The 19,210-nt window shown below is 37.3% G+C and overlaps 1 protein-coding gene across 1 annotated transcript; it reads left to right on the top strand.

The window, feature by feature from the left end:
• The first annotated feature begins 7,578 nt into the window (after window positions 1–7,578).
• LOC5577801 (acidic mammalian chitinase) lies at window positions 7,579–9,510 on the top strand. Its single transcript, XM_001663518.2, has 5 exons — window positions 7,579–7,717; window positions 7,786–7,965; window positions 8,070–8,170; window positions 8,233–8,340; window positions 8,735–9,510. The coding sequence occupies exons 1-5, from the start codon at window positions 7,642–7,644 to the stop codon at window positions 9,443–9,445; spliced, it is 1,176 nt and encodes a 391-aa protein (XP_001663568.1). The 5' UTR covers window positions 7,579–7,641; the 3' UTR covers window positions 9,446–9,510.
• Window positions 9,511–19,210: the final 9,700 nt, after the last annotated feature.

Genomic DNA, 19,210 nt, shown 5'->3' with positions numbered 1-19,210 from the left:
TTTACTTTTGATTAACATACTGAAATCTTTTTATTCTATTTATTTATTTAGTTGTTCCTTCTGTCTAGAACAATTAATATGGTCAAATAAGGTTCCTTAATATGCTTTCAAGTGAAAAAATTGTAAACTTTGCCTTTTTTGTAATTAAACAAAAGATATACCACAAAAATTTTTGTTTGAATTTGGCAATATTCATTCTTTTATGTTTTTTATACCAAAAAGATTGATATACCTTTTAGGTGGATTAATTCAAATTTTCTATGGCCACTTTGACAAATTTAAGCTAGGAATGGACAAAGTTAAAGGAAAACAACATTTGCGGTTATTGAAACTTAATTAATTTCCTGTAAGTAGTCTGCCAACAAATGATAATAATACTTGATCCACTTACCCCAACCCATGAAGAAGTAGGGGTAAGTGTACCATGTCCAATATATCTGTATTGATTTATAAAAATCACATATTTTTCACCGATATTCATTAAATAAGAACTGAAATGCTCACCATATGTGTTGAAAAAACTAATAGTATTCGATTTTAGACTGAGATACAATGGATTTTTGATTGGTAGAAAACAATTTCGAAACTAATTGATTTTTGCTGCTAACAAGTTTGCTTGTGTTAGTGTATGTGTAGTACCAGTTTTGCAATAGTATTAGTGTAGACGTAAGAATATAACCTAAAACGAAGCAATGGTGCGAAAACATTCAACATATTCAAGTATTTATGCTTAATATGGACAAATGATCCACTTACTCCACTGATACACTTCCCCCACTGTACCTTATCATGGTTAAAAACTTGCAGCAGACCAGAATCGAACCGAGGATCTGGCGATTGTCAAGCGTGAACGCTAGCCGCTCGGCTATCGACGCGGTTGGATTGAGAGGGAACAAAACGCACATAAAAAGCGTTCATGATAGCTCAATCGTGGTTGGAATAGTAAATTTAAAAACATGTTCATGGTTCTCATTACTGCAACGCTTGTTCCAGTGTAATTTGCTATTGCTAAGCTTTTATCTTGTTCTCATGATATTGCTCCATACAAGAAAAGCGGATATATCTTTAAGTGAATTGCTTAAATAAATTTCTATTGCTAGCTACATTTGAGATGACATTTCTTCTCAACTGAATACTGCGATAGGGCAAACGCTCCCTTAGTGGAGGTAGCTCCAAGAGCTTGTTCATTTATTTCATAACGCTAAAATTGGCCATTTTGGACACTCACCCACCCCTTCGTGACGCTTTTTGTATTGATACTCTACAATTTTTGTATGAGCCGTAATAAAGTTCGGACACTTACCCACCCCCTAAAGCGTTATGAAATTTGCGAATGGGCCCCAATAGTGGAGGTAGTGTGTTTTGGCATGTTACGCAGTAATAAAGTATCATCGTACCTGCCACACGATATACGAATGCGAAAATGGCAACTTTGGCAAAGAAAGCTTTCAGCAAATAACTGTGGAAGTACTCATAAAAACACTAAGCTGAGAAGCAGGCTCTGTCCCCGTGAGGATGTTATTGCCAAGAAGAAGAAGATATCATGATAATTCTGTACGCTACATTGAGCCTTTTATTGCGCAGTTCTAACCTTGATGGACCCCGCAAATTGACTTGTCGTAATGCGGTGACACATAGTTGCCTAAATAAATATTTCCTGATTTTTTTTTCAAATCGACGTAAGTAACTTCCATTCGGTTTTGAGAAAATTAATTTAGAAGCATCACAACCTGTCTTCTAAAACTGTTTTAAAATAAATCATCTTTTAAACATTTTTTCGCCGTTGCTTAAATTTTGCATAAGCTCGCGTTCAAAAACTAGGGAGTTCCTATTATATTCCACAAAAATTTTATGACAAAATGATAAGCCGTTTTATTCAGTTACTTGCGTCGTTTTTGCACCAGTACCAGACGGGGTTGGTGGTCTAATGGCTACCGCTTCTGTTTCATATGGAGAAGGTCATGGGTTCAATCCCAGGCCCGTCCCTTTCCTCGTACTTTGTAGTTGTATCTTTCACTTGCTTCTATCTTCCACTCTCAATCTATCACACTCACACACTATTCGTTCATAGAATTTGCTAGAACCAGAGACGGACAAGAAACCGTTTCCCTACGCTTCCATTCTCTCATCATCATAGCCACACCTTTCCTTACATACATAGGCAGTCTGCTAACCAAAGAGCAAACCTCTCTGCCATGCCTTCCCTCCCCAATCCATACACTCCCGCATGAAACTGGCGTAGATGCAGTCGGACTCCACGGTCTACAGTGGGCCAGTATTACGTACAAAACTGTATGTTGTATATTGCATGACTAAAATATCTCAAATTTATGCATAAAAACTGAAAATCAAGAATATCAAAAAACATATTCCGAATACTCGAGTCCAAAATTTCGGATAATCGAGTTCCGGATAATCGAGTCCGATCTGTATTGATTTTCAGTAAAAAAAAGTGATTTCTCGAGCATTTTGAAAAAAGTTTTCATATATATTATTTTTCTAAATGTTATCAATACAATATTGCTTTTTATATATCTGATCATAAAAAAAAAATGGAGATGTACAAATTTGAACCTTTGATTTTGTATTTTTTTGTGTCGGTACGTTCTATATCTCGATTATTCTATAAGTTGATGATCCCTTAAATTTCGAGTTATGGAGAGCAGGGTTGGGAAAAAATCTGAAACTCACTCTACAGTAGCCAAACAAAGCCAATCACAGTCAGCGAAGCCAGTGAAACTCACGCCCATCGCTGCTGTAGGCAAAATGCCTTGAAAATTGCAAAACACCCGTTGCTAAGAGCAACCCGAAATTACTGTAGAAAAATGTTCTATTTCCCGCTGCATTTCTCGCATTTAGAGCCTTCAATGACACTCATGATTCAGAAAATTCGTGCACCCAACAGAGGCTACTTGATGAGATTTACGTTTTTGAACTAGTGTACTGGGAGAGCCACGTGATTTTCGCGAAAAGTCAAGCCTACTACACTGAAAAGAGCTTTGTATTTCGAGTTATGGAGAGCAGGGTTGGGAAAAAATCTGAAACTCACTCTACAGTAGCCAAACAAAGCCAATCACAGTCAGCGAAGCCAGTGAAACTCACGCCCATCGCTGCTGTAGGCAAAATGCCTTGAAAATTGCAAAACACCCGTTGCTAAGAGCAACCCGAAATTACTGTAGAAAAATGTTCTATTTCCCGCTGCATTTCTCGCATTTAGAGCCTTCAATGACACTCATGATTCAGAAAATTCGTGCACCCAACAGAGGCTACTTGATGAGATTTACGTTTTTGAACTAGTGTACTGGGAGAGCCACGTGATTTTCGCGAAAAGTCAAGCCTACTACACTGAAAAGAGCTTTGTAGTGAAAATCACTACAAAAGGGGTTAGAATTAACAGACTCGCACCAACGTTTTTCAACCGAAGTGATCTCATGATTATCATAACAAGATCTATTGTAGTTTTTACCATTATGACAGAATTTAGTCAAGGTTGTTGTCTATACTAACGAATAAACTATTATTTAGTCAAATATACAAGACAAACTTATTATTTTGACTGTGTTGAAATGGCTGCTACGTGGTTACTTAAAAATCTTGATTTGATTATTAAAACAACATATTTTTTCATTTTCATCACTTAACATGATGAAGCATTACACGAACATAATTGTTTCGTTAATTTAATACATATCCTAAGGTATATTGCCAGCTAATACATCAATGTATTGGGAACCGTTTTACGTTTTCTGAATATAGGTATATTGGAGAAGAATTTTTCCCGCTGAAAGTAATACAAAAATTGAAGGATTGGGTAAACCGATTACTGAATTTACAGATCGATGTATACTTACCACCGGAATAAAAGATCTCCATTGGAGCAAAAAATAATGAGTTATGAAAGGAAACAACCCTTCAACATCACGCGATTGGTTCCCAGTTGGATCTGAAGACGAAACAGCAGCAAACAAATGAGTAAAACAAGCAGCTTCTGTAAAGCACAGAATTACCATGAATGATTTTTCAAGTTTCCGATTAGTGTTTATTATTTTCACAAGTCCAAATGCTCTAAAATATGCTGTTTTGGGTGGAAACTTGAATTTTTCCTGCATGTCAACTTTAGAAATACAAAAAATAGAAAGACAAGATGGTGGACAGTAAACGAACACGATAGGAAAAAAATACTGCAGGGTTAGTAAATTATACATCCTAAATGTTGTAGAAGTGACAACCCATTTTTGAAAACAATAATTTTCTTTTATTTAACAATAAAGATGGTAGATTAAACCATAAAATGTCAAAATATATATGAGGTTTTTTAAAACATTGTGTTCTTAAATTTACCATGTATGGATGACCATGTACATTCTTAAAGTAATGCAATATCAATCAATTTAACTGAATTTTCAGTAATTTCACCCATATTTGCTCAATGTAAATTTTACTATTATGATGTCGTTTGAATTACGATACCATTCATTTCAGTGTACTATTACCATTCCCAGCACTGATGGAGAGTCGACTGTATATTGACAATTCGAGTGACAATTAGAAGTTCGGCAGTCAAAACTTCGGCGAAGTTCGGCGTCGGCATTCTAAGTTGGTGCTTCGCCGACGCATAATTGCCTTTGTCGGCGTGGCACTTCGGTAGAATGCCGACGCCGAACTTCGGCGAACTTTCGGTGATATTTAATATCTCTTATGAAGTTCGGTCTAAAGTTAATCTGAATGCACAATATCTCGCGAGTTTTAATGGCTATATCCAGTTTTTACGAGCGCTAAAGGCTGCCGCAAACAGGCTCGCTTTCTGGTAGGAATTAAACGATTTGACGTTTAGCTTGGGTCCGTTCTATGAACCGATGCACGAGTTTACTATCTGACGTTTGAGCGGTGCCGTGTTATTTACGTGACCATGGCAACTAGTGAATTCGGCACCGCTCAAACGTCAAATTAGTGAACTCGTGCATTGGTCCATAGAAAACGACCCAAGCCAAACGTCAAATCGACATGCCCCTACCAGAAAGCGAGCTTGTTTGCGGCAGCCATTAGCGCTTTTAAAAACCTGGATAGAAAAGAAAATGTTTTGCTGATATCAAAATACAGTTTTATTCACAAAGCTCAATTTCCTTCACAACCCCATCTTGCATTTCCATAAAAAATCACCCATCTCTATGATTATAGCTAAGGATGCTATATCGCTCAATAAAAGTAAAGAAATTAGTTGACTGAAAGAGTTAAGAAATTTCCTACACAGAGCCCCCTTCGAAATGACATTTCTTCTCAACTGCATACTGCGATCAGAAAAGTGTGATTTTCTGGACCATTTCTGGGAAGAAATTTTCCACGCGTCGAGATAGGCGATTCCTAGGACAGGACGTGACAGCTCAACTACAACTGCCCTGTTGTTTTTCAGTCGATAACCTTGACGATACAGAAGCCAGTGCAACCAGAATCCTTTTAAAGTCAACCTTGTGAACAAATTCAAACATCAAGATTCATGATTTTGTTGTTTCTTATACGTTTCATTCATTCAGTGCAATAGAGGATGCTAGCTTATTAAAAAAAAATCAGGTTTATATTAAAAAACGGCGATATTTTTTGAGAAAATTAAAACTTCTTCCATTACATTGCTTTGAAGTAAGTATTTTTAATTCATTTTAGCATTGTAGAAGCACATGCGGTAAACCTAAAATCGAATATAAATGAATTTGAAGCAAAATGATTTCATAAAAAAATTGATACTTTTTATGAAAACTCTAATTTATGAGCTAGCAACACGGCCAGGCTAGCAACAAAGTGCCCTGTTGCAATCCAACTCAACGATGTGAAAGTAGGCTTTTGCCAAAACGACCAATGAGAAGTGGTCTTTTTTGACAGGCAATTGGTTTCGTTTTTGCACTCTGACCTGACTTGTCTTGTCTTAGAGCGATTCCTTTTCTTGTCAGTAGCAAACTACACTGTAAACTCGCCATTACTCTTTAATGTGTGAAAAATACCCATTATCTGCTGATATATGGAAACGTCAAAATAACGGGTACTTTAATTTTTCAGATACAGCGTATTGTTTACCATTATATATATTCCATGAACTTACTCTTTAATGGGTGAAAAAAATCTTTCAATATTGTAATAGTTCTTTATGGAGCAGTGTTTGACATACTTTCAATCTTGCAGTAACAAGATATAATTTAAGTAACTATTTTGAAATTCGGATAGATCAATGGTAAGTATAATTTTTATCCTTGTCGTGTCCTGATTATAAGACAACATTCAAATATTACAGGATACTATTACATCCCTGATGCATATCCCGGTGCACAAAATCGACAAAAGCAGCTGCCCGTTTACTAGACTAACAACATCAACGTTAACTAATGATTTATGCTCCCGCACCTGAATAATAATTGATTGTAAATATTTTATTTAATAAAAAATGGTTTTAGAATAAACTTTCTTTAGTTGATAATTTTATGAACGAGAAAAAATAATTAAATTCAATTGAGTTCCATATTTAGAAAAAGAATAAATTTTACTCTGTTTATCAGAAAAAATGTTTTGGATAATGGGTAAAATTCACTCGTTGATCTGACGTACAAGCCGTTTACTCTTTAAAGAGTAAAGGCCCTTTACTCTTTTTATGAGTTAAACTAGTTTCTCTCAAAGTGGGTACTTTTTTACCCTTTAAAGGGTACTTTGATCTTACAGTGCAGCCTTATCTCATAAATCTGTCATAGGATCGTCATCATTGTTATTGGCTTTTATTATACACGCCGAGAACTGTCTTTTGTTCATTTATTGGCATACCAGAAATTGCTAGGAAGTTGTGTTAAATTTTTATCATTCTTTAACACCCCATTTTACGGTACATAATTGATTAATATATCAATAAATCATCATCATTGGGGCCTAAAAAGCAAAGCCATGCTGAAGGTGTCTGGGTTCGATTTCCGTTCTGTCCAGAATCTTTTCGTTAAGGAAATTTACTTGACTTCCCTGGGCATAGAGTGTGATCGTACCCAGAGTCTATGAATGGAGAGTTGCGCGAAGAGGCTTCTTTGAATGGTTGTTCTTCTTCATCTTCAAAAATAGCCCCTATCTATTTTGCTGGTCTGCTCGATAGGTAGACGGTTTGACAGTTCGATAGGTAGATTTGGTTTCACTCTTCGCGCAACTCTCCATTCATAGACTCTGATCGTACCTAGCACACGATATACGAAAGCGAAAATGGCAACTTTGGCAAAGAAAGCTCTTAGTTAATAACTGTGGAAGTGCTCATTGAACACTATGCTGAAAGTCAGGCTCTGTCCCAGTGAGGACGTAATACCAAGAAGAAGAAGATCAATGAATTAATGAATGAATTATTACAATACAATTACAATTATAAATGGAAAATTTTGATTACATTATTTTAAATAATCGCAATCACACAGATCGACTGAAAGCTATCGGTAGCAACGGTAAGGCAATGGTAGTGCAAAAGCTATTTCTTTGGGTTATCTTTCTTCGCGTGGATGCTTTTAACGAGACATGTTGCGGAAGTGGCAATCGTTAGCGATAATCGATCACAATTGGTAGCGAAATTTATTTGCTTCGTTCATTATCTTGAAAAACATTCACTCATTTGCGAGTGTTTTTCAACCAATAATGGTTTTGATTTTAACTATCGGATTATTCGTCCTCGTTAGTCCGGCGTTTGGAGCGACGAAAACTTGCGAAGAGAGTTAGTTTGCTACAATTTGTCACAGTTTTAAGCTGGATACTAAAGTTGTTTTTTTAAATTAATTCTAGAACACTACAATGTCATTTGCAACTTGGCAAGCTGGTCGGTTTACCGTGAAGGAGAAGGGGCGTTTAACATAAGCTACATAATTCCGAGCTATTGCACCCACATCGTGTACACATTTGCCGGGCTGAATTTGGGCGGAGGAATTGATTCATTGGATTACCATAACGACATCAATGTGCACAGTAAGAATTTTCTGGATAATTTTGAGAAGAAGCCACGTGGCGTTGAAGACGCCACGTTGTCATCTCTTCATGTGTTCAAAATTTTATTCATTATATTTTTCCAGAGGGTTACCAGAGAATCATCGAGCTAAAAGAAGAGAATCCATGTTTGAAAGTGTTGTTGGCAATTGGTGGATGGAACGAAGGCTCGGAAAAGTATTCATTGGTATTAATTAAAATGATGATTCCGATTGGAAGCTGGCATAAATTATAATTAATCAATTCAAGATGGCGGAAGCAGAAGAAACCAGAGAAGCCTTTGCAGACAGTGCTTTACGCTTTTTGGCACACTTTGGATTCGATGGATTGGATGTCGATTGGGAGTATCCTACGATGGTAAGATGGAATTCTACACGCTTAGAATCAGTTACACAGTGCATGAATTTATTTTGCCTTCTTAGGCAATTTTACGAACGGGTATATCTACACATGATCGATGTGTAGATTTATCGATCCTTACACAAAACTCGGTATTGATGTTTTATAAGGACTCTGCATTTATCGATTTCTCTTCATTGTTTCTCTCTGTACATTATTGCAGAAAGCTGATTCAGTTTTCGTAACATGTTTTCGAGCTGTAGGATTAAGAATCAATATGCCTAATGAACTAGAAATATTATAGATTAATTTAATTGGGTGAAAATATTAGCAATACAAGTTATACCCTGTGTAACTAACTCTAAGCGTGTAAGAAATGTAATACAATTTAAAAAGAGAACATTTGTTTCAGCGAGGAGGAGTTCCAGAAGATCGGGAAAATTTTGTTCTGCTTTTGAAGGCACTTCGCGAAAAATTCCGTCACCGGAACAAAATCCTATCAACAGCCATTAGTGGATCAACGAGCGTCATCCAAGCAGCCTATGATATGCCGGCAATTTGCGAAGTGGTCGACTTTGTTTCTCTAATGGGATACGATTATAGCGTCAAAGATAAGACAAGCGTTGATGGGCCACTCTATTCGGAACCGATAATGCGATCGGAATCGATTGATGGGGCCATTTCCTATATTCGCAAGAGTGGCTGCCCGCTTGCTAAGATCAACTTGGGTATTTCGACCATGGCCAAAACTTACACGCTGAAGCCGGGAGCAACGGCCAGTGTTAATACCGGAAGTGCCATTCAGGGTCCAGGTCGTGCAGGGCCATTTACCAAGAGCGTTGGAGTTTTGGGATATAATGAGCTGTGCACAATGCTGGCGGATTCCAAAGGAAAAATGGCTTTCTTGCGAAACGTTGGAGTTAAAGTGACCGTCCAAGGTGACCAGTGGATCACTTACGACGATGGAGATACGGTTGAAATCAAAGCAACCTATGTGAAGCAGAAAGGACTAGGCGGGGTAATGTTCTGGACAATCGATACGGATGACTTCATCGGAGATTGTTACAACGAAGCTTACCCACTGCTACTGGCTGCCAACAAGGTGTTTGGATACGTTGTCTAACTGAGACATTTACTGATGATTTATAACTAAATGTATAATAAAGCTGTTTGCGATGCGACCTTGAATAGGTGAGGGCTTTGACATTTTTCTTTAAGGATCCAAAAAACCGGTCCTCTGATGTTTTTCGCACATCACTTTTGCCGAATTAAAAATTCAGCGCGGCAAAGATCATTAGCATACTGGATAATGTTTTACGATCGAACATCACTTTGTTTGCCTGAATTTATACGAGATGCATTTTATGGAATTGGGGTTGACTTTGACCAAATTTTGGAAGCTGAAACCGGGTTGGGTTAATAATAGGATAGTAGAATGATTTGCTACATTGTCCTAGTTCACATAGGAAATGGTTTATCATCACAACATCTTTCAGGAAAAATTAACGTATCATATGTAAGTTTCTTTTTTTATACAAAAGGAGTTCATTGTGTTTATCCATTAAGATGATTACTTACCTCAGTTAAACCTCAATGAGTCGATGTTCCATGACTCGATATTAGACCTATTCGAATATCTGGAAGTCCCTCAGTCAACCAATATTTTGATTTTTCATGTCAAAATGAACTTCTGGTCAATATTTCAGTCAATTTGGAGAAAATTTGGATGTGCTTCAAATCAATTATGTGTTTTGGGACTATTTTCAAGCTTTGAAAATTCATTACTACTGAACGGAACATTCAAACTAATCGGAAATATCTCTTCATAGTAGTTTATTCAATTCTGCGAACTTTTGTCGACCAAGGTTTTATGATTGGAGCAAGTTTAAACATAGTTTGGTTGAGGTTTGTGCTTCTAAGTTCTTGAAAATCACTATTTTAAGGGAGTGTTCTCCCTGAAAAACATACCTGTATGAAAATTTCGGATTTTGAATTTCCAGAACATGATGACTATCTATTTCTAAAACTCAATCCCGTTTAAAGATACCTTTTATCTTACGAAAATAAGTTGTAAAAAATAGGTACCGGGTACCCCCGTTGGTTTGACCACATCTGAACATCACCAATCTGAACACTTTTTAATTTGTACCCCGCTAATTTGCACATCGTTCAGATTAAAAATGGTTCAAACGTCATTTAGCTCATGGAAGTAAAGTGGAATGGAACGCTGTAGAACGGAACGCAGAATTAAAACAAAACAGTGAAAGAGGTGACCAGAAACACGTTTCCAGGGTGACTAGATGTTCAAATTAAAAATGAACCCCGATGGTTTGCATGAGGTATCGTTCAAATTAACGGAGGTGTACGGTAATTGGGAAGCTCATTCGTAAATCTGTGGGTGAGCCAAGAACACCACCGTGAGCTTCAAGGAATGTAAAAAATGAACACGTTAGCACTGCTTTTTTTTTCAGTCGATGATGATGATTGTTTCCAAATTGTTCTGAATAGTCAGTGAAATACGATCAAAACAATCATTACTCGGAAAGAAAAAGCAATGCTAACTTGTTCAATTCATTCAATCGACGGTACATGTGTCATGCACGATTTAACAATCATCAAGTAGGGATAGGTTTTTCGATCTTTGGGCATTTTTTGTAATTTATTGTGTTTGTTAATCGTCATATGGGCTTCAAATGCGGTAACACAACGTAACCATATTGACATTTGCGTTTCAAACGCACACAGCAATACACTCCCATTTCTAATAACATTCCATATCATATAATTTCTCCTATTTTAATTTTTGATATGTTTTGAAAATTGTGCTGTTGAATGAGTTTAGTAATCCTATTAAAATACATGCAGTTTGGACTCGATTATCCGATGTATTGATTCACTCCAGATAATCGAATAACTAGAAGAAAAAATCTGCGATAAAAGTACTCATATGTTATCTTTTATCGTTATTTTATTTATTGTATAATAAACATTACAATTCAATCGACTTAAGTAAGTCCAAAGAGAAGCTAAAACAATACTCCCGCACATTATCTTAACAAGGAAAATTAGGGAATTGAATAAGGTAATGAATTAGAAACTCACTGTAAACGTCTACAAACATGATTGACGACAATAAATAAATAAATAAATAAAAGTCTTCTTAGTCTTCTTAGTCTCCTTATCATCTTAGTCTTCTTAGTCTTCTTAGTCTTGAGTCTTCTGAGTCTTCTGAGTCTTCTAAGTCTTCTAAGTCTTCTTAGTCTTCTTAGTCTTCTTAGTATTCTTAGTCTTCTTAGTCTTCTTAGTCTTCTTAGTCTTCTTAGTCTTCTTAGTCTTCTTAGTCTTCTTAGTCTTCTTAGTCTTCTTAGTCTTCTTATTTCTTAGTCTTCTTAGTCTTCTTAGTCTTCTTAGTCTTCTTATTTTCCTTAGTATTCTTAGTCTTCTTAGTCTTCTTAGTCTTCTTAGTTTCTTAGTCTTCTTAGTCTTCTTAGTCTTCTTTAGTCTTCTTAGTCTTCCTTAGTCTTCTTAGTCTTCTTAGTCTTCTTAGTCTTCTTAGTCCTTCTTAGTCTTCTAGTCTTCTTAGTCTTCTTAGTCTTCTTAGTCTTCTTAGTCTTCTCTAGTCTTCTTAGTCTTCTTAGTCTTCTTAGTCTTCTTAGTCTTCTTAGTCTTCTTAGTCTTCTTAGTCTTCTTAGTCTTCTTAGTCTTCTAGTCTTCTTAGTCTTCTTAGTCTTCTTAGTCTTCTTAGTCTTCTTAGTCTTTCTTAGTCTTCTTAGTCTTCTTAGTCTTCTTAGTCTTCTTAGTCTTCTTAGTCTTCTTAGTCTCTTAGTCTTCTTAGTCTTCTTAGTCTTCTTAGTCTTCTTAGTCTTCTTAGTCTTCTTAGTCTTCTTAGTCTTCTTAGTCTTCTTAGTCTTCTTAGTCTTCTTAGTCTTCTTAGTCTTCTTAGTCTTTCTTAGTCTTCTTAGTCTTCTTAGTCTTCTTAGTCTTCTTAGTCTTCTTAGTCTTCTTAGTCTTCTTAGTCTTCTTAGTCTTCTTAGTCTTCTTAGTCTTCTTAGTCTTCTTAGTCTTCTTAGTCTTCTTAGTCTTCTTAGTCTTCTTAGTCTTCTTAGTCTTCTTAGTCTTCTTAGTCTTCTTAGTCTTCTTAGTCTTCTTAGTTCTCTTAGTCTTCTTAGTCTTCTTAGTCTTCTTAGTCTTCTTAGTCTTTCTTAGTCTTCTTAGTCTTCTTAGTCTTCTTAGTCTTCTTAGTCTTCTTAGTCTTCTTAGTCTTCTTAGTCTTCTTAGTCTTTCTTAGTCTTCTTAGTCTTCTTAGTCTTCTTAGTCTTCTTAGTCTTTCCTTAGTTCTTCTTAGTCTTCTTAGTCTTCTTAGTCTTCTTAGTCTTCTTAGTCTTCTTAGTCTTCTTAGTCTTCTTAGTCTTCTAGTCTTCTTAGTCTTCTTAGTCTTCTTAGTCTTCTTAGTCTTCTTAGTCTTCTTAGTCTTCTTAGTCTTCTTAGTCTTCTTAGTCTTCTTAGTCTTCTTAGTCTTCTTAGTCTTCTTAGTCTTCTTAGTCTTCTTAGTCTTCTTAGTCTTCTTAGTCTTCTTTAGTCTTCTTAGTCTTCTTAGTCTTTTAGTCTTCTTAGTCTTCTTAGTCTTCTTAGTCTTCTAGTCTTCTTATCTTCTTAGTCTCTTAGTCTCTTAGTCTTCTTAGTCTCTTAGTCTTCTTAGTCTCTTGTTCTTAGTCTTCTTAGTCTTCTTAGTCTTCTTAGTCTTCTTAGTCTTCTTAGTCTTCTAGTCTTCTTAGTCTTCTTAGTCTTCTTAAGTCCTTCTTAGTCTTCTTGTCTTCTTATCTTCTTAGTCTTCTTAGTCTTCTTAGTCTTCTTAGTCTCTTATCTTCTTAGTCTTCTTAGTCTCTTAGTCTTCTTAGTCTTCTTAGTCTTCTTAGTCTTCCTAGTCTTCCTAGTCTTCTTAGCTTCTATCTCTAGTCTTCCTAGTCTTCTTAGTCTTCTTAGTCTCTTAGTCTTCTTAGTCTTCTTAGTCTTCTTAGTCTTCTTAGTCTTCTTAGTCTTTCTTAGTCTTCTTAGTCTTCTTAGTCTTCTTAGTCTTCTTAGTCTTCTTAGTCTTCTTTGTCTTCTTTGTCTTCTTTGTCTTCTTAGTCTTCTTAGTCTTCTTAGTCTTCTTAGTCTTCTTAGTCTTCTTAGTCTTCTTTGTCTTCTTTGTCTTCTTAGTCTTCTTAGTCTTCTTAGTCTCCTTATTCTTCCATACCTATTCTATATTATACAATTCTAACATCAGTTGATAGATACAGGGGATAGGCAAAATGATTGAGGTAGGCAAAATTTTCCCTAAATTCAAATGCTTATAACTTTATGAAAAATTGATGAAATTGGATGCATCTGGAAGTAGTCGACGGCAAATTTGGCCTAGTGTTAGGAACTTGCTCGGCCATACTTATTGGCCACCGGATACCGGAGATGTTTCGGATTTTGTGAGGTCATGTCCAAATGGCATTTTTTCTGTCTCTTCTATATTTGTGCGGTGTGAAGTTGCATAGATGTTTACATGTTTCCTAGAAACTAGAACAAATAGAAAGTTGAATGCCGCTGGACGCATTAAGATTCGTTGAAAATCTTCAGAAATATGACCAAATTTGCCGTTGACTGCTTACGGATGTATTTAATTTCATCAATTTTTCATAAAGTTATGGTCATTTGAAATTGGGCAAAATTTTTCCTATCTCAATCATTTTGCCTATACAGGAGATGTATCGAATTGAAGAAAAAATATTTTTTTAGCTTTTTTCAGACACACTTGCTTACCTTAGTGATCTGAAGTACAACTATTGCTCTAATAAAATACATCGCGGTTCTGGAAGTTTCACATAAACCACTTAAATAATTTCAAAGCCACCCACAGAATGAAAACTAATGTCTCAGAAACCGTGACCACAGATTAGCGAAAGCAAATCCAGCAGAAACCAGTTACCCTTCTTTGGGGGAGTGACATTTTATTTTATAACAACCATCTTCGGATTCGGTTCCTTTCTCGCCAAAAAAAACAGCAGCGCCGGTCTTTTGCTAGATGATATACATGGATATCTTCACCCCAACAGGTTGTGCACTTTTCCACGCCGTCATTGTGTCTTCTCGTTTCCAGTTTTGCTTTATGACACCTCGCGAACTTTTGCGCTGGGTCGCGTGCGGGGAGATTTTAAATTATGCAATTTGCGCGATTTAAGATTTCGGACTGGGTTGTCTGCCCAAAGATGCACCTTCGTTTCGGCTATCGGGGCTCGGTGGTATAAAATGGTACAGATCGCGAGCGCAGAACGATTAGTCATCGGTGGTCTACTAGAAGGTGCGGTTCGTGAAGATTCTTCAAGAGAGTCATAATGGCGTTCAGAAGTGGTTTGGCGGTTCACAGTTTGATTGTGCTGTCGATGGTGGCTCTGTTGGCTAGTGCTCTGACCGTTACCGATGACCAGGGAAGGCAGTTTGAACAGCGGGAGATTGTCGTTTCGGCTGGCATTTCTCAGGATGATCTGAATGCGGAAATTCAGAAGGCTGTACGAGAGTTTTATCCGAGCTTCCGAAACAACCCGGGCTTGGTGGTGAAGGAGCTGACGAGTTTCGATGATCTGAACAAAAACTCGAAACCCTGATCGGGTGGTTATATGCATGTGGAGAGTGAATGTGAACAGCTTGTGTGTGACGTGATTGTTGTGTGATAAATTGATCTATGTACAAGTAATGATTAGTGAGATAAACAATAAAACGAATGATAACAAATGTGAATAATTGTTTTGTTTCATTAAGGCTAACGTTTCTTCATTACAATTAACGTGAACCGCATGTCGAGGATCGTTTCGAAATCAGGATAGTATTGGCCAGTAGCGCAACCAGGATTTGCTCCTGGACGAAGGAAGGTTGTAAACTTCAATGCTGTATAAATACAGCTTATGAGAATACAATTGTAAAACCCACTGAACCACCCAGTGCTAATACATATCTAACTAAGTTACTAGGCCGTAGTTTTAGGGTATGTAGCACTGAATTTCAAAAATATACTTGCTATTCCTTATTTTTTCCCAGCTCTGAGAGGGTATCAAGGGGTTCGAATCTCACCGGTCGAGGATCTTTTCGGGAAATTTTCTCGACTTCCCTGGGCATAGAGTACTATACTTGCCACACAATATAGGGGGAAGTCCTCTATGCCCGGACACTTTTTGTTTTTTGGTAATATTTCAAAATCTACATTAGTTTTACCGTTAATTTTTGTACAGTATAAAAAATTCACATTATTTTAAGTGAAAACTCACATGAAAACAAAATTAAACCTTTAAAATTCAATTCATTTCATCATTGCAGTGAAATATGTCCTCTATGGCCCGCCACTATGTCCTCTATGCTCGGACACTATAATTTTCACCATCAAAGTTTTCACCAAACCCACAGAAAGGCCAAGGGGTGCTTCGTATGTCAGCACATGCCTTGTGGGTTCAATCTTTGCATGATGTATAGCGTATGAAGCATATTAGCGAGATCATAGGCCAGTTCCATAAACTCCTTCTTGATCAGCGCCATAGATCGATTCGCCATATGTCATCGTCTATGTTGCATTAGCGGTTGCTTGTATTCAGATGAAAATGTCTTCGGGAATTCAACGCGCTTATAGTTCTTCACAATTTCTTTGTCAGCTCGAAGGTTTTAGGTACAGTCTACTTTTCCTTACAAGTTAGAGAACCATATTAAAATTTGGTGTTCATGGCTACCTCGATGGTCCCTTGAATCGCCTATTTGCACTGGTGTAGTATTCTGTAACACGATATCTCCCTAACTCGATTGTTGTTGCTGTTTGTTTTCTTGTACCCTACATTTATGAAAAAAGCGAATTATAGATTTGATCCCAGTTATTAGGTTAACATTTTCATTGTCCGGTCATAGAGGACAAGAGGTGTCCGGCCATAAAGGACTTGCAATGGTTTACAAAAAAGGTTGCTTTTCTTTGAAATTCTACATTTTCTAATAAATTTTGGATTGTGATTGATGCAAAATTTACTAAAGTCAACGTACGTAAACAATTCAGCTTAAATTATAAGAAACATTTGTTGCTTCACTTGTATGAAATTTTATCGTTTCAGATTTTTTGGTAGATTGTATCAGAGTCAAACTTTAAACAGCTACTGTTTGTTTACGTTTGGACATGGAAACGACATAGTTTGTATACACTGCAAAAATGTGTTTTGGTATAACCCTGGAATACTAAAATCTTATTATCATTATTCGTTTTTGGAAAATTCAAACTGTCCGGCCATAGAGGACTTCCCCCTACTCATGGAAAAATTGGCAAAAAAAGCTCTCAGTTAATAACAGTGGAAGTGCTCATAAGAACATAAGCTGAGAAAAAGGCTCTGTCTGGGAAGTAACGCCAGAAAGAAGAATTATAACGTATTGAACAAGATAAACAACTAATGCTTCTTACGATATATTTTTAAGACTTGTTTCGACCCAATTTGCTATTTCTAATTTTTTACATTTTATCCCCATGAATGAATGCAATACGTCATACTAATATAAAACTTGAAAACTACTTGTTTTAATTATGAATCGTGGTTTACGGCCAACCAGCCTAGTGGAAGTTTAACAACTACCGAAAAGCTAAACATTACATATAATTTGCAATTGGATTAGATGGACAAATTGATGTGAAGATTTGCGAAAAAGTTACACGTCTTCTCAGTGAGAATCGAACTCACGACTCCCCGATCTCTAGTTGGGGCGCGTTAACCACTACGCCATGAGAGGACTCATGAACGCAGAAGTTAACCTGAATTCGATTTCAGCTCAATAATCACGTGGTCCTCTTTCGCAAAGTGCACCTCTTTCGGAAGAGTTAGATGCCCATCCAAACACAACGCTTTCTATATATATCCAATGCCTAGCCCGAGAGCGCATTGTTTTTTAGGTATAGGAATAGCACACTACACTAGCCAGCAACTGCGTTGGCTGAGGTTTCTATTGTGTGGGCTTCCAATGGGTCGCGACGTTCTCAAACGACCGGTTACGGAACATGAGTCCGTTGCTCGATAAATACTTGTTTTAATTATGAATCGTGGTTTACGGCCAACCAGCCGAGTGGAAGTTTAACAACTACCGAAAAGCTAAACATTACATATAATTTGCAATTGGATTAGATGGACAAATTGATGTGAAGATTTGCGAAAAAGTTACACGTCTTCTCAGTGAGAATCGAACTCACGACTCCCCGATCTCTAGTTGGGGCGCGTTAACCACTACGCCATGAGAGGACTCATGAACGCAGAAGTTAACCTGAATTCGATTTCAGCTCAATAATCACGTGGTCCTCTTTCGCAAAGTGCACCTCTTTCGGAAGAGTTAGAAATAGAAACCTAATAGAAACCTCAGCCAACGCAGTTGCTGGCTAGTGTAGTGTGCTATTCCTATACCTAAAAAACAATGCGCTCTCGGGCTAGGCATTGGATATATATAGAAAGCGTTGTGTTTGGATGGGCATCTAACTCTTCCGAAAGAGGTGCACTTTGCGAAAGAGGACCACGTGATTATTGAGCTGAAATCGAATTCAGGTTAACTTCTGCGTTCATGAGTCCTCTCATGGCGTAGTGGTTAACGCGCCCCAACTAGAGATCGGGGAGTCGTGAGTTCGATTCTCACTGAGAAGACGTGTAACTTTTTCGCAAATCTTCACATCAATTTGTCCATCTAATCCAATTGCAAATTATATGTAATGTTTAGCTTTTCGGTAGTTGTTAAACTTCCACTCGGCTGGTTGGCCGTAAACCACGATTCATAATTAAAACAAGTATTTATCGAGCAACGGACTCATGTTCCGTAACCGGTCGTTTGAGAACGTCGCGACCCATTGGAAGCCCACACAATAGAAACCTCAGCCAACGCAGTTGCTGGCTAGTGTAGTGTGCTATTCCTATACCTAAAAAACAATGCGCTCTCGGGCTAGGCATTGGATATATATAGAAAGCGTTGTGTTTGGATGGGCATCTAACTCTTCCGAAAGAGGTGCACTTTGCGAAAGAGGACCACGTGATTATTGAGCTGAAATCGAATTCAGGTTAACTTCTGCGTTCATGAGTCCTCTCATGGCGTAGTGGTTAACGCGCCCCAACTAGAGATCGGGGAGTCGTGAGTTCGATTCTCACTGAGAAGACGTGTAACTTTTTCGCAAATCTTCACATCAATTTGTCCATCTAATCCAATTGCAAATTATATGTAATGTTTAGCTTTTCGGTAGTTGAAAACTAGCTGGGGCTCATTGAAAAGTATTGCCATTTGCTCAATGTGTCCATTATGCCCTTAATTCTATATATTTGAAGCTGTTCGTTAATCTCTGGACAAACATTTCAAAAGGGCACATTGGTAAACATCAACTTTGCAAGCTGCTGTTGAGCCCAATTCAACTCGATCACGCTCACCAACACCACTATCAGGAAGAGCTAACATCTATCTTTCTGCTAGTGGTGTTTGTTTGCGTGGGCGGGCCAAAAAGGGCTCAAAGCCAACGTTTCTAAAAACAAGGCTCAAGACCCCTTGGGCTTATCGATTTTGTTTACAAATTACATAAACATAAGTACTCGCAATCAAAACGAGATTTTATCCTTTTATATCAAGCGTGTGCTGGAATAAGGACGTAAGTCGCATGATCGATTTCTCTTTATCGATCCACTCTTCTGTGAATACAGGTGACAAGATGCAAGTTTGTCAGAATTTTTTCACTTCAGACCGCTTGGCAGCGATGCAATCTTGCGTCCTGAGGTGAAAAAATGCTGACAAACTTGCATCTTGTCACCTTAATTCACAGAAGAAAGGATCGATGAAGAGAAATCGATCATGCGACTTACGCCCTTATTCCAGCACACGATTG

Source organism: Aedes aegypti, chromosome 2 (genome assembly GCF_002204515.2).
Source record: "Aedes aegypti strain LVP_AGWG chromosome 2, AaegL5.0 Primary Assembly, whole genome shotgun sequence".
NCBI classification, from domain to species: Eukaryota; Metazoa; Arthropoda; class Insecta; order Diptera; family Culicidae; genus Aedes; species Aedes aegypti.
Note: the sequence above shows the minus strand (reverse complement) of the source record. Positions and strands in the feature narration are given on the sequence as shown.

Bases quoted from the DNA above. Each gene is read 5' to 3' on its own strand.
- LOC5577801 (XM_001663518.2), top strand. From the start codon at position 7,642: ATGGTTTTGATTTTAACTATCGGATTATTCGTCCTCGTTAGTCCGGCG. The intron at 7,966-8,069 runs GTAAGAATTTTC...ATATTTTTCCAG, and splicing joins TAACGACATCAATGTGCACA to AGGGTTACCAGAGAATCATC. The intron at 8,171-8,232 runs GTATTAATTAAA...AATCAATTCAAG, and splicing joins GCTCGGAAAAGTATTCATTG to ATGGCGGAAGCAGAAGAAAC.